Source organism: Haliaeetus leucocephalus, unplaced genomic scaffold (assembly GCF_000737465.1).
Source record: "Haliaeetus leucocephalus isolate CR32 unplaced genomic scaffold, Haliaeetus_leucocephalus-4.0 Scaffold849, whole genome shotgun sequence".
Taxonomy (NCBI): domain Eukaryota; kingdom Metazoa; phylum Chordata; class Aves; order Accipitriformes; family Accipitridae; genus Haliaeetus; species Haliaeetus leucocephalus.
In genome coordinates, this window is record NW_010973285.1 from 4,238,098 (window position 1) to 4,252,356 (window position 14,259).

Genomic DNA, 14,259 nt, shown 5'->3' on the forward strand with positions numbered 1-14,259 from the left:
ATAGGTACTATAGAGACTCTTGCAAGAAGGTGGATAAACACACGGGTGCTGTTTTTAAACATAAGGCAGAGTGCAGACTGTAATGTTTTGGAGGGAAATGAAACTTTACCAGATTTTTTTTTTTCTTTTTTTGACGGTCTTTCCAGGCATTTTATCCAGCTTTTGCATTTGTCTGGATGTGACAATTTCTTTTGCTTTAGCAAATGGCAGTTTCAAGAATGACAGCTTGGTGCATGGTTAATTTTCACAACAACTGAATTGATTGTTTATAATAATTCTCAGTGTGTTGGATTCTTCTTAAACACGGGGTACAAAAAATTATTGCAATTAAAAGCAAAAGCTGCCTGAGTCTGAATTGTGCTTGGACTGGAAGAGTGTAGACTGAGATGGGATTTTTCTCACTTGGCTAAACTTCTAGGCAGTTAAACTCAGGCTTGTTCAGTGGTTGGTGGAGAGCAAAAGGGACTTGCAGGAGGGGTTCAACCTGCCTGCTTGAGACATCTCTCTTAAAGCATGATCTTTAGGTCTGTCTTAGAGAAAGACAGCCTGAAAGACTGCTGGTTTTAGGGAGCTAAAGTTAGGTGAAGCAAGTCCTCTGTTTCATAAGGTATCTTGACTTCCTTGCAAAACAGCTTTCCAGGTGACTTTAGACAAGTTGCTGTAAACTGATAGACACCAAGTACCTTGTTCTGATGTGCACAGATTACAATATCTCCCCTACTTATGTGGTATTGTTAAGATAATTTAATTAAATGTCCAGAATTTTACAGGGAGGCAACTCTGTAGAGGTCTTACTTGATGCATTTTAAAGGCTTTTGGCTTGTATTTACAGAATCCCATTCCTTCAAATGCAAGAATAGACGGAAAGACTCAATTGATGTTAAGTCAATAACGTCTCAAAGTAGTGATGGTAAGAAAGTAAATTGTCAAGAATGATGTTGTAAATAAAGAACAGACTTGCCTTAGGCAATAAAAATGGAGAATGAAAGAGGAACCAGACAGATTCACAGCTGATTAAATTCGAGTTTTTTACAACTGCTATAAAATTTCTTTATTCTGATTTGCAAAACAGTGCCTCAGCATCACTACACAATGCATAGCAGCACGCAGTGCCTTCACAGAGAGGAGTGGCTGTGCCATGGGATGGGGGCAGCCTGCTAAAAGAATGCATGGTGAAGGGTTAGTTCCACCTCTCTTGGAAAGCTGCAGCTTGTGCTCCTGAACCAGTATTTTGTTTTCATTAGTATGGGACATGAAGGGATCTACTGCTGCTGGTTACTTGAGGGCAGTACTTCTGCTCCTGATCCCATTTGTGACTGCTTGCTGGGGCTGGGATGGTGGTGGCAGAGATTTCTTTCTGCCCCAGTATGTAGTGAGAGAAGCACACCTTATGGGGATGAGGAACAGGTTCCATTAGAGCAGATGTATCACTGAGACAAGGGACACACGCACACACATACTCTCACAGGAGGAGCTGTGTCTGACAGAGATCCATTGCAAACAAAGGGATAGTGGCAGGTACTGGGCATGAAGTATAATATAGCTTAAGTATAGCTCCACTTCAGTATAGCTGAAGTGAAGGATGGACAGAAAAACTGACAGCAGAAGTGAGGGGTGGCTGCAAAGGAGGTAGTGAACTGTGCAAGAAATGAAGCAGTAAAACAAGAACTTGCAGGAGGGGAGACACAGGAGAAATAAGAGATGAGGCTGGATTCTGTCGTGCTGTTTCCCAGTGACAGCATTCTGCACTCTTTAAATGCTGTCATTTGATTTCCACTCTGTGGCATGTAAACAGTGCTATCTCTAATGGCAGCTCCAGGTTTACAGACCCGACGGTACTCTTCCATGGCAAGGATCCACTCGATGACAATAGAAGCTCCTATCACAAAGGTGAGTCCTGAGTACCGCCTTTTCCACAAACTCAGAGTTTGGAGTTACTCTCATAGGGAAGTTTGTGGCAGGACATCCAGCGGTTTCCTGCACCTTGTATTTAACAGAATAATTTAAATAATTTTTTTTTCTTACCACTTACTGCATCTCATTGTGTCATCCTAAATCCTAGTCATAAGGAAGAATATTAAAAAGGGGAAAGGATGTCCTTGCCAGATGCACTGCTTGTGGCAGGAAGGGGACCCTGCTCTCTTGAGCCATGCATTTGTAGGAGGACATGTTCTTCCCATCTCACCTTTGCTTTTACCATTGATATTTGTAAGATAGCATGCAGAGAAGGGAGCACCTGTCCCATATTCTGTCCCCCACTTGCCTGCAGTCTTTTCTTCACTATCCATGTTATACACTCTGCTCTTGCAAACCAGCTGCACAATCACTTGTCTCGCAAACTAGGGTGCCTGCCATCTATCTCCCACCCTCAAACTATTTTTTCTTCTCTCCCCATCTTCTCTCTTCCTATCATTAAGGTCTTCACTTCCTAGCACCACCATGCCTGTTAGATCAGCTGACTCCTTCCCTTTTCCTTCTCCCCAAGCATATCCACAGGGAGGCCTGTAGTGCCCCCACTTCTGGTTGCTGGAGAAGACAGCACTGGGGCTTTCTCCCTCTCAGTCCTGGCACTATTGCTGCATTCCCAGATTGCAGCTGTGACACAAGGTGGGAGGCAAAGAAGAGCCATACTCTTCTCCCTTAACCATGGCCCACCTGTTTCTGCTCTCTGTCTTTCATTTTCACATTGAGAAAACTAAGGCTTTGCATCCAATATCAGGATATCTGAGTCGCATCCAGGAGTTTGTTCATTTGTTTTTTCTCCCTCTAGGGACTGAATGATTGCTTCTGAGCAGCCTGGCTATGCTGAAGGACTGGGACATGGCTAGTTTTTGGTCTACCCACCTGCAACTATTTCAGATATTTCAGACCCTTCTGCTTTCACTTCCCAGGAGTTTGCCAGTTATAAATAGCAGATGGATACCAGGGAATCTGAGCACAAATTTACATTTTCAGAGTTGCACTTCAAGGGTTGGGGGGAATTATATGGCATTTGCTAAATGGAAAGTAGCATAATCAAGCCAAGAATAAAGATTTTGTAATAAGAAAAGACAAAAGTGCCATTCAGTCTTTCTCATCTGTCTCCTTAACCTGCTTTCAGGTTATTAACATCATTAATGCTGCCCAGGAAAACAGCCCCATCACAGTAGCAGAAGCCTTGGACAGAGTTCTGGAAATCCTGCGGACAACAGAACTTTACTCCCCTCAGCTAGGTACCAAAGATGAAGATCCTCACACAAATGATCTTGTTGGAGGTCTTATGACTGTGAGTAAAATTAGTAAAGATGAAACTACTGTTACCAATGTCCTACATCACAGTTCAGGGCTCTGCTGTGCTAAAATTTCACAAGAAATTGGAAGGGGACTTGTAATTCATGACCATTTCACTTAAGTATTTTGGCCTCTTTACCAACAGCAGGCACCAAGATATACTAAGATATGGCCACATCTCAGTACATTGGGTGCATTAATCCTCATATATAAGTGAACATGGTTGCCACTAGAAACTATATCATCCAATCTGATTTGTCTCAAGGAGATACTTTATAGAAACCCTAGAATCTTAGATGGGATTAGAGGGATTGTTCTACTGATGGTCCAGTGTAAGAGCGAAGTTACTTTAATCAGGTTCTGACTTTGGTCCTGTAACAGCAGTAACACTGTCTGCCAGAGGCAGACCACCTAGATTTCATCATGGTTTACCTCATTTTTTAACACACACTGACCTAATCCTTGTCAAAATAATATTAAAAAAAAGAAAGAAAAATAAAAGATAGTGGTTAATTTGAATGATGAAATCCTGCAGCTGCCAATGAAAGGGTCAAGAAGGGGAATACACTTTATAGTTAATAACATCCTTTCTGGAGATCTCATACTAGTTGTTGGATTCCTTGGATCCTTTCACGTCTGTTTTGAAAGACCTTAAAACAAGGATGGTGCTTATAATGCTACAATAGGAGCAGAGCTTTTAGTAGCCAGGAATAGTATCTAATGAGAAAGTGCATGCAGTGTTTTTGCAATTAATGATGCATGGTTACTCTGCCTAAAACTTAGGATAAACTTGCTTTTTCAGGATGGCTTGAGAAGACTGTCAGGAAACGAGTATGTGTTTTCTAAGAGTAAGCCACCATTTTAAACTTCCCTTTGCACGTGTGACTTCTTTTGTAGATGCTAATGACACAGAGCTCCAAGCTAAGTTGCAGTGGGATGTATGTCTTTGGAAATGGTTGTCTAAGTGACTGCAGAACAAGTGGTAGACTGCCTCCATTTTGGAGTTGAAGCAGGTTCTAATAATTAAAATAATGCATTTCAAAATGTAGAAAAACAGACTAGGAAAATACTAAATTGTCACTCAAAGAAATGTTCACTGGTCTTTTTGGTTTATGTCCAAATAATCTGTAATAACATAAACCATATACATTATAGGCTTTTACAGATTTTTTCATGTAAATAAAAGAGTTGTTTTTCTTGAAAAAGAGTTGTTTTCTAAATGGAGTTCGGGGGGGGGGGGGGGGAAAACCAGGAAATTTTAAACTCCCAAATTCCATTCCATTCAACAGATATGAACCTGAGCCATAGTCACCTTTCAGTGCCAAACACCATCAGTGATGTTCCACCCTGTATTGCACAGCTGCTAGATAATGAGGAAAGCTGGGACTTCAATATTTTTGAGTTGGAAGCTGTTACAAATAAAAGGTACTGGACTCCTTTCCCTGGATGCCCGCAGAACGGTTTTTGAGGAACTGTAACAGAAAGCAGTTTGCTCTGGATAGACTGAAGCAAGACACAGCAAATCTGTGAGAGCTGTCTTTCTTTTTGTGTGTGTGTTTGATACCACTTGTCCCCTTTAACAAGCCAGGGACACACCGTGGTCAAGATGTGTGCACAGACCATGGAGAGCCCTGTACAGACTGTTGTCTTCCCTGACAGCGTCTGCAGCCCTCCAGGACTGTCTTCTGTTCAACTTTTACCTTGCTTGACTCCCATCCACTCTGTCCAGGTGACACTGTTTGGCACAGCCTGGTGGTGTTACATGCTGGATGTCCCACAGATGCCTCATTTTCCTGCTCATGTGCAAATGGTCATGGTGGAAAAAGCAAGCCTCTCCCCTCCCTCACCTAACCACCCTATGATTTAGGAAGCTCTGAGGCAGCTGTGGCTTTTGATTATAGGGATAAAAAAACTGGGCTGGAGGATAAACCAGTGATAGGATCAAAAGCCTGAGATTTTAAAGCTAATAATGAAAGAAGATGCCAGTAGTTTTGAGGTCAGGCAGACCACAAAAATAAACATGACATCCACAGAGAAAAGTGATTTTCATTCCAAGATGCAAAGAATTGGAGAGACTACCAGGTTTCTTGTACTCTGTTTGAAGAAAATGGCCATTTTGGGAATTCATATTTGCCTGATTTTAATTTGCAGGTGTTGGCTTTTGGTTATACCTTTCTCAGCTCAGGAGCCTTGTAGATCATCTTGCAGGAGTGAAAAATGTGACTGATAGGTTGGACTCTGTCACAGGCAACACAGAGTAAATGACAAGCCAGAGTGGATTTAGATTTAAGAACCAACAAGATTAGAGATTTTACTCTATTTACTGTTTCACACACAGGCGCATCGCTGTACTCTCCAGCATTACACTCACCAGACTTCAGATTCCCTCTCCAGCCAAGAGACACATACACACAGAGTTATCTGCTGCCTGGGTTGAAATTTATGGCAGGGGAGGTGGGGTGGTTACCGATGGCAGGCTCCTGCCTCAGCTCTAGAAAGTGATCCAGCCCTCCTAAAGCTAGAAGAGTTCACATGAAATAACCTGATACAAAGAGCTGCTCTGAGAAGCATCAATACACTTTGCCTATTGCCAACTTCAAATAGTCAGGAAGCGGAAATCTGGACTCCCTGAAGTCACCAGTTTATTTGAAACAGTAAACATTTGACCTTTTTTGTCTTAGGGCTTTTTAGCCTTTGGGATGTGCCCATGTCATGTTCAAAGTCTGCTTTTTGTCGTCAGGAAAAAAGTGTATTTTTTATTGACTGACAGATACAAAACCACAAAAGACCTGAGCTTTTAAGAATTTTTTCTGAAGACACAAGAATTGGTGAAACTGTAGTGGAACTGCACCATTTCTACAAAAGATATCAAAATAATGTCTGAAAGGATGGTAGATGTAATAATTTGTAACCTTGGCCAGGCTTTTGAGAGGTTATAGATGTGCAGTACAAAAATGTTTAACACTTCCCCCCACCTTTTATTCTTAAGGTCTTATTGGTTTCTTTGTCAAAACTATCACTCTTTAGAACATCAGAAGTTCCTATTTTACAACGGTGCTTTTTTCTTTTATTGTTTTTCAGGCCATTAGTGCATTTGGGCTTAAAAATTTTTGCCCGATTTGGGGTTTCTGAGTTTTTAAACTGTTCAGAAGCAACACTGCGAGCATGGCTGCAGGTCATTGAAGCCAATTACCACTCCTCCAACTCATACCACAACTCCACGCACGCAGCGGATGTCCTGCATGCTACCGCCTTCTTTCTTGGGAAGGAGAGAGTTAAGGTATAACCATCACCTAGGAGTACTTTGGGCTAGGATTTTGGTGTGATTACCATTACCTAAGTAATATTCCTGGCTTCATAAAGTCTCTCTGCCCTTTAAGTTTTCCTGTGATGCCTGCAGGCCCACAGAGTTTCTTTTTACATGAGTAAGGAATTTACATTTTTAAGTAGCAATAATAGGGGGGAAACCTGGCTCTTTTCTATCTCTTGGTAACTGGCTTTTTCTCAGTAACAGCTCTTAATAAAGCTTTGCAAAAGCTTTGGAGAGGAAGGTGCTGATCTCTTCTCCCTGGGATCCCCTGTTAGGACGTGTGGGAATGGTTCAAAGCTGCGCCAGGGCAGGTTTAGACTGGATGTTGGGAAGCATTTCTTTACCAAGAGGGTGGTCAAACATGGGAGCAGGCTTCCTGGAGAGGTGGTCGATGCCCCAGGCCTGTCGGTGTTTAAGGGACATTTGGGCAATGCCCATATGCCTTAATTTCTGGTCAGCCTGGAATTGGTCAGGCAGTTGGACTAGGTGATCGTTGTAGGTCCCTTCCGACTGAAATATCTTATCCTATCCTATCCTATCCTATCCTATCCCATCCTAAAACACACAAGCTGTGTAGGATCAGAATCAGGACAGAGGCATTCAGGCAAGCACACAAAGTGGAATGACACCACTAGAGGATCCATCCACCATTAGAGGATTTAATGCAAAGATATTGCTTAGGTGACAGCATAGTAAAAAGCTTCATTAAGGAAGGAGGGTTTGGGTAAGGGTGGGAGGGGGAGTTTTGCAGTAGGTAACCTGTGGGCTCAGTGAGTGGAAAATGATTCCAAGGAGGCAGGATCACTGCACTCAAGCTTACACTTGCATATTTGTGGGTACCTGGAAATGGTCAGAAATTATTTACTGTAATTTTTGTGCAACATCATAATTTTTCTCTCTTCTTGTAGGGAAGTCTTGACCATTTAGATGAGGTGGCTGCATTAATAGCTGCTACCATTCATGACGTGGACCACCCTGGACGGACCAACTCTTTCCTGTGTAATGCAGGCAGTGAATTAGCTGTCCTTTACAATGATACAGCTGTATTAGAGAGTCATCACACAGCACTGGCATTTCAGCTTACAACTAAAGACAGCAAATGCAACATTTTCAAGAATATTGATAGGTGGGTCTGCTGAAGAAGGGCAGTGTACATGTGTGGATTGCTTGTTTGGTGATTTTAGTTTGGGGCAGACTGAAAGCTTACCTTCTAAACCAAAAAATATAATTTAAATAGGCACATTAATATTTAACCTCTTCCAGAATCCTGTGTAGACATGATTTTTTAAAAAGGCTTTAATTTCCTCCCCCTCCCGCCCTCCCCCCATCCTCCAATTTGTATTTTTTGGAAGCTTATAGAGATGCTTGATAATCTTTTATGGATTATATTGGCATGGTCCAGCTGGCAGCCTGAAGGCTGCATCTTGACCCACTGCCTTTTCATTGGAGAAGCCTGGAAACAACTGTTTTGGGCCACATGTTTCCACCCAAGCAGCCAGATGCTGCATGCTATGTTTACACAGGGGCCCATGTTTGCTGGCACTGCTGCATTTGCATGGCAGAGAAAGGGGTAGTGGTGAAGGAAGCTAAAGCTCTGGGAGAGTTGGAGGCACGCTGCTGCTGGGCATACACATAGCCTGGGAGTTCCCATTGCATCAGCCTAGCTTTTGCAGGGACGGGGTGAGAGAGAAAGGGATCTGAAAGGGAAAGGGCCTGACCCCAAACAGGTAATGAATTTGTTTAGCCCCCATAACACTGTTGTTTTCTGAAAAACTTGAGATTTGTGTTCCAAGCTAACATACAGTGACATGGAAATGTGTTGGTGCCATTCCTGGAGAAGTTGTCTTAGTGTTACAGCATTATGAAATTGAATTGTAAATTTATATTGACTTCGGGGGATTGGTTTTCATTAGGTAAAAATAACATTAAAAAGGCATACAGGAATTCAGAGCTGGAGGAACCTCAAGAGGCATGATCTAGTCCACTCCTCCAATCCTAGACCATTCATAACTCTGAATGTGCCAGCTCATGTGGGTGAGCCACCAAGCAGTGTTTTGCAGCACTGTCTAGGCAGGGACGAGGAAAGGGTGGAGCTCTGTCCGGTAGGCTGCTGAGCAGGAACTATTTTTCTTTCCTAGAAATCACTACCGGACATTGCGCCAGGCCATTATCGATATGGTTTTGGCAACGGAGATGACGAAGCACTTTGAGCATGTGAACAAATTTGTGAACAGCATTAACAAGCCAATGGCATCTGAGGAGACCAGCTCACATGTAAGTGCTTGCAGGACTTACGCCTTTAGGCATTTCAGTGAAGTTCTTCCATGACAACTTTAAGTATCATTTTCATTCACATTGTATTAATTTGCACTGTGGTAATGCCCAAAAGACACAACTGGATTTGTGACCTGACACCTCAAAGTGTGAAACAATACTTTTATTTTCTTGTTTTCTATGTCTGGCCCTGCCCTTAGCTCATTTAAACACTTCATTTTACAAGCCTTGCCTTCAAAGCCATCTTGTGTTCAGAAAACATGTGGGTGGGTGTTTTTGTACATGCAAATTCTGTGCATGGAGCCAGGTCAGCAGTTGTGCCTATGGTCCTGCCTCCAGACAGTGGGATTTGCCTAAGCCTGGGGTTGTAAGTGAGGAACCTGCCCTGGCAGTTTTGCGTCTATGTAATCTGGAGACTTCAAGTCATGAAGAATAACTCCATTGCTTCCTGAGACGTCTCCACCCCATCCCCATTCCTGATTATACCAAGAGATGTCCAGGCCTTTATTCCTATCAGTTACACACCCCAATGCTTCATCACCAGCCAGGGTATATTCCGTAAGATGCCTCTGAGTTTCCCAGCCCAGGCCCCTCTTTGCCTTCTCTTGTTGCCTCTCGAGGCTGAGCACTCAGTGCCTGACAGGGTTCTCCAGGGCAGCGTTACTCACCTAAGCAAAGATCATCTTGCCACAGCTCAGTGAAAACAGTGCTTTATTAGAAACATAGAAAAAAAAAAAATCAGACCAAACTGAAGGTTAGTGATATTAAAAATAAATAAACGTAGCTTCTGTCTGTTCTCCATAACTGGACTTTTTGCAGTGTAGACTGTCCTCGGTGTAGAAACCAGTCAGGACCGGTGGAGTTTACAGCCTCACCGACAGCTTTATGTCAGTTGAACTGACCTGCTTCTAGAGATCACTGAGCTCTGTTCTCCCAACAGTTTGAGCTGGAAATCACAAATGCTGCTCAACTTCACTGGCTCTGTGGATGCTTTGCACTGTCGTCCCCAGCACTTCCAAGCTCTGGAGGGCACACTGGTTGTGGCACTGGGTCTGAATTAGCCTGATCATCTTCAGTGTCAGAAGTCCCACAGCACAGGGGGATGTGGTTTGGGCACCGCCGGGGGCCCCTATCACTGTTTCTGCACTGTGCTCCCAACACATCACCTGGCGCTGCGTTTCATGGCTTTCCCCTCCTGGCACGGGCTAAGCCAGGACAGTGGGGATCCCACTTTAGATCAAAGCTCAGAGGAAAGGAAGGTCCACAAAAGTGGGTGGCATGGAATTACCCGCTCTCAGGTTTCTCGGTACTTACATGGGGACCAGATAGCAGCTTGCTCCCCCAACTTCTAGAAAAGCCCTCTGAGGCATCACTGGGAAATGTGGCTTCTCACAGTGCTTCCTTTCTCCCTCTGACAGCTTCAGTGTTTTTCTGAAATGTTTCCTCCATCTCCACCCTTTTAAAAATCTCTTTAGTTTTCTGCCATTCCCACGTTGGCCTGTAGCATTTAGATTCACAAGCCTGTCTGAAACCACAGTGTTTCCATCCTCTGAACACATTTCTGGGAAATCTTCCTTTTATCCCATGAATGCATTTGTTCCAGCACTTCCTAAAGAGCTTTTAAATGCTCTCCATACATTCTACTGCAATCAGCTTTTCTAACCTACAGAAAACGTTTTCTTTGACTCACTCTCCTTTATCTTACCAGTTTATAGCAGAGACTATTTTAAAATGTACAAGAGATGGAGAGCAATAAAAGCGGAGCACAGAACTACTTCTATTACAGTCTGCTTTTTTTCTCCAGTATTAGGTTGTTCTGTTCCTTATTGTTAACAGTGGCTTTTCCTATTTTTGATCTTGAACAGCAGTTAAGGAGCAGGGTTAATCTGGCAGCACTTTGCTGGACTACCCATGCTGAAAAAAAATTAACTGCTAAACATAAAGTTAGAAGATTAATGCCTGAATTGGCAACTGTCACTGCAAAATATCTCCCCCTAAACCACAAAGACATTAATTTAGCCATGGTGGTAAAAAGTATTTATGTTCAGTTTTTGACTCAAGAGTTGAATTTAGCAGTGAAGGGAGGTCATAATTACACAAATATATTATTTTGAGAATAGTGTTAATGCCATGGTGAGCTGAAGTGGAGGCTTTTTATTACTCAGTAAGGAACATAATATACCTGTGCGCTTCTAAATTGTTCAAGACCCAGAAGATGATGCCACAGCAGACTTCTAACAACCACTCTGTCCCCTCCACCTGCTCTCCAGAGCAGTCAATAAGCAGTTTGGTATTTTACTGCCTAGCAAGCAGAGACTTTCTGCAGTCAGTCTGCTACTCCTGCATTTTCATAGTGTTAATCTCATAGATTATCTGAGACTTCATCCTAGCTGGTAACTAAGACCAAAAAGTATTCCAGGCCGAGGGTTCAGAATCCAGCACAAAGGCAGCAGTCTTATTTGCAAACATACTGGAACTGAACAGCACAGACCCGCTTTTCTGCCTGTAAAAGGAACAGTTGTGCAAGTCAGTTCACACCTCTGTGCCTGCCTCAGTTTTCCCATCTAGGAATGAAAACCAAAATCTAGAAACTCCCCTAAATAAAGCAGCTCCCTACCATCACCACCCCCACATTTAAACACTCAGCAGTGAGTATGGTTTATCAGCTTGCAGCTGGCAGCTGTGTCCCCTGTCCTGGTCCTGTTCCAAGAGGGCAAGGCTGGGACATGGAGAAGGGTAACTCACCCTACCTGATGAAGAGCCTGTGACTCCTTTATTTCACAAACTTTGCTATTAATTCTGAGAATCTTCCACAACTGTCATATGTAATGGGGCTATCATTAGCAAGGCTACATTTCTCAGACATCACTTTCTCCTCCAAGTTCCTGGTGCTCTGCATGAAATTGGAAGGCGTCAGGCTGGGTGCCTGCTTACTGCCTAAGTGCAAGAGCTGATAATGATGCCCTCGCTCCTGCTAGCAGGGATGCTGGCCACTGGTCCCTGTAACCAACTCTCTTTTACAGAGCGAAGGCAGCAGCTGCGACTGTACAGCCAATATAAAGAATTTTCCAGATAACCAGACACTGATCAAGCGCATGATGATTAAATGTGCAGATGTAGCAAATCCATGTCGCCCCCTAGAGCTATGTATCGAATGGGCAGGGAGGATTTCAGAGGAGTATTTTGCACAGGTACGCATATTTTTATAATTTGACTATTATGTTATGTGACAAAGTGCACATCAGTTGGGTCTGCTGTTCCACACGGGGTCTGCCTGGCATCACAATGGAGTCTAGATGTATGCTTTTTGTCCCCAGCCAGAACTGGACCCTCGATTTCATGCAGAATTCACTCCAGCCAAAGTTAGCTAGTTTGCTTACCATGAAGCTTGCAGTACAGAGTGGTGGAAAGGAGGTGTTACACTTTCAGCTTTCTCCATCTGGCCAAAACAAAATTATTTGATTAGCCTTAGTCAATTTAATTTGCTGAAATTCAAGAGCGTCACCATTCTAGCTTCTAGTCCCAATACCTTCCCTGAAAAGAGCATGAAGATCGATGCCTGATGAAGCCCTCAACTGAATCATCAGGCTGGCCCTTTCTCTTCTAAGATGGCACCTGAACTATTGTCACGGTAGGCAGATGATGTAGTAGGCCAGTACTGCAGCTATGTGGGCAGTGTAAATGCTTACCACATGGGATCGCTCCAGACAGAACTGGAAGCTCAACTTCCTTTCTTAATATTCAGCTTTTCTAACACAAATGCACCAGCTTCCTGAAAGTGCAACGCTCTTCTAGTTCTTTATTTGAACACCTGCTAGATTCTTAGCTTTCATTTGCCACTAATGGTGCAGAAATCAGCAGCTATGACTGGAGAGACAGAAAAGTGGGCATGCCTACCATCCAAATTCAGATCATACATGTGATAGTTAGTTACTACTGAAGAAAATTGTAGGTAACGCCTGGGACGTGTGAACTTCATTTTAATGACAGTGAATAAATCTGATCACTTCCTAAGTAAGATCAAGGATCACTTAGGCTGTATCTCCCTAGCAGTCAAGGTATCGTGAGCTAGCTTTAAACTGCCAATCTTAGGCACTAGCCTACTAGCAATGTAAGGTGCTGAGAACTGCTCTGCTCTTCATTTGCTTTTTCTGGTAATTTTGGGGACTGCCCTGCTGCCACTTCCAGCATTAGGTGCTGCCTACACTATTCAAAATGGGGTTTTTTGTAATTAAATTCCAAGACTGTTGAGGTGATTGGCTCCTCCACTATACCGAGTGTAACAAAACCAGCCCGCTTCCAGTTGTGGACACAGAGTCAAAGGGCATACCCTTACTTCTATTCATCTTATAACCCAATACACACAGAGAAAGTAGTGACAGCAACATCCCTCTTACCTGAAGGACAAATGGTTTGAAACAGCCACTAGAGATGTGGAAAAGAGCTCAGACTTGTCATCTGCTAAAGGACTCTTCAACCCCATTTTCCTTTTTTAGCTGGTGTGCCCTAATCACCAGATTGGAGCGTTCTGTCTCGCCAGAGTTAAGAGCAATCGCAGCACTACAATAATAAAGTACTTGTGAAAGGGAAGCAATGTTGATTTCAGTCCCTGTTCCAGATGAAAAAAACACATGAAACTAAAGCAATTTGCCTCTGGGGTTCTAAGGTTTGTCGATCTCAGATCTCCTACTGCAATTCATCTAATCCCCTGGCCTTTGCTACAGTAGCATGAAAGCCAGCAAAGCTCTAAGGGCTAACTGGAGTTTTGTTTTCTTAGACTGATGAAGAGAAGAGACAGGGTCTGCCTGTTGTAATGCCAGTATTTGATAGAAACACCTGCAGCATCCCCAAGTCTCAAATTTCCTTCATTGATTATTTTATAACAGATATGTTCGATGCGTGGGATGGTAAGTACTTCTGCTTTTTTCTTTCTTGCTCTAAGGCAGAGGTTTCCACAGAGTAAAACGAATAATCTCAAGCTGGCCTCGAGTCCAATTTTTTTCAAGGGCAGTACCTGTATATAAGCAGTATAGCATAGGATCTAAGCAACAATGCTGCTGAAGCCCATTTCACTGCACACACCACCAGCTTTATGAAAGTTGAGCGTTTACCAGACAATCTCTGTAAAGAAGGAAGGAGTAATGGTTTAGAACTAAGCTTTTTTTCATCTAGGTCTTTTTTCCTTTAGCAATGTATTTCTGAGCAGCAGAAACTGAGACCACAGTGGTAGCATGTTAGCATAATTTAATAAAGTCACCGTACATAAGGGACTTGCTTGAAAGAGTAACAGACTGAAAAAAAAAAATCTGTCCTCTTTTAGCATTAGCTTACAGCTGAAGGAACAGAAAAGTAGGAGAATTTCAGATGAGGTTGGGCTGTTCTTCTGCCCAGTCTGTATACATAGT

At 43.0% G+C, this 14,259-nt stretch overlaps 1 protein-coding gene across 1 annotated transcript in view; it reads left to right on the top strand.

The window, feature by feature from the left end:
• PDE8B (phosphodiesterase 8B) overlaps nt 1-14,259 on the top strand; it is a 43,612-nt gene that overhangs the window by 27,515 nt on the left and 1,838 nt on the right. Inside the window, exons 10-20 of the mRNA XM_010582847.1 lie at nt 14-45; nt 833-918; nt 1,828-1,890; nt 3,101-3,265; nt 4,073-4,118; nt 4,560-4,695; nt 6,352-6,550; nt 7,489-7,706; nt 8,719-8,858; nt 11,885-12,045; nt 13,632-13,761. Of these exons, the coding sequence (XP_010581149.1) occupies nt 14-45; nt 833-918; nt 1,828-1,890; nt 3,101-3,265; nt 4,073-4,118; nt 4,560-4,695; nt 6,352-6,550; nt 7,489-7,706; nt 8,719-8,858; nt 11,885-12,045; nt 13,632-13,761 (1,376 nt within the window). The remainder of the gene's footprint in view (nt 1-13; nt 46-832; nt 919-1,827; nt 1,891-3,100; nt 3,266-4,072; nt 4,119-4,559; nt 4,696-6,351; nt 6,551-7,488; nt 7,707-8,718; nt 8,859-11,884; nt 12,046-13,631; nt 13,762-14,259) is intronic.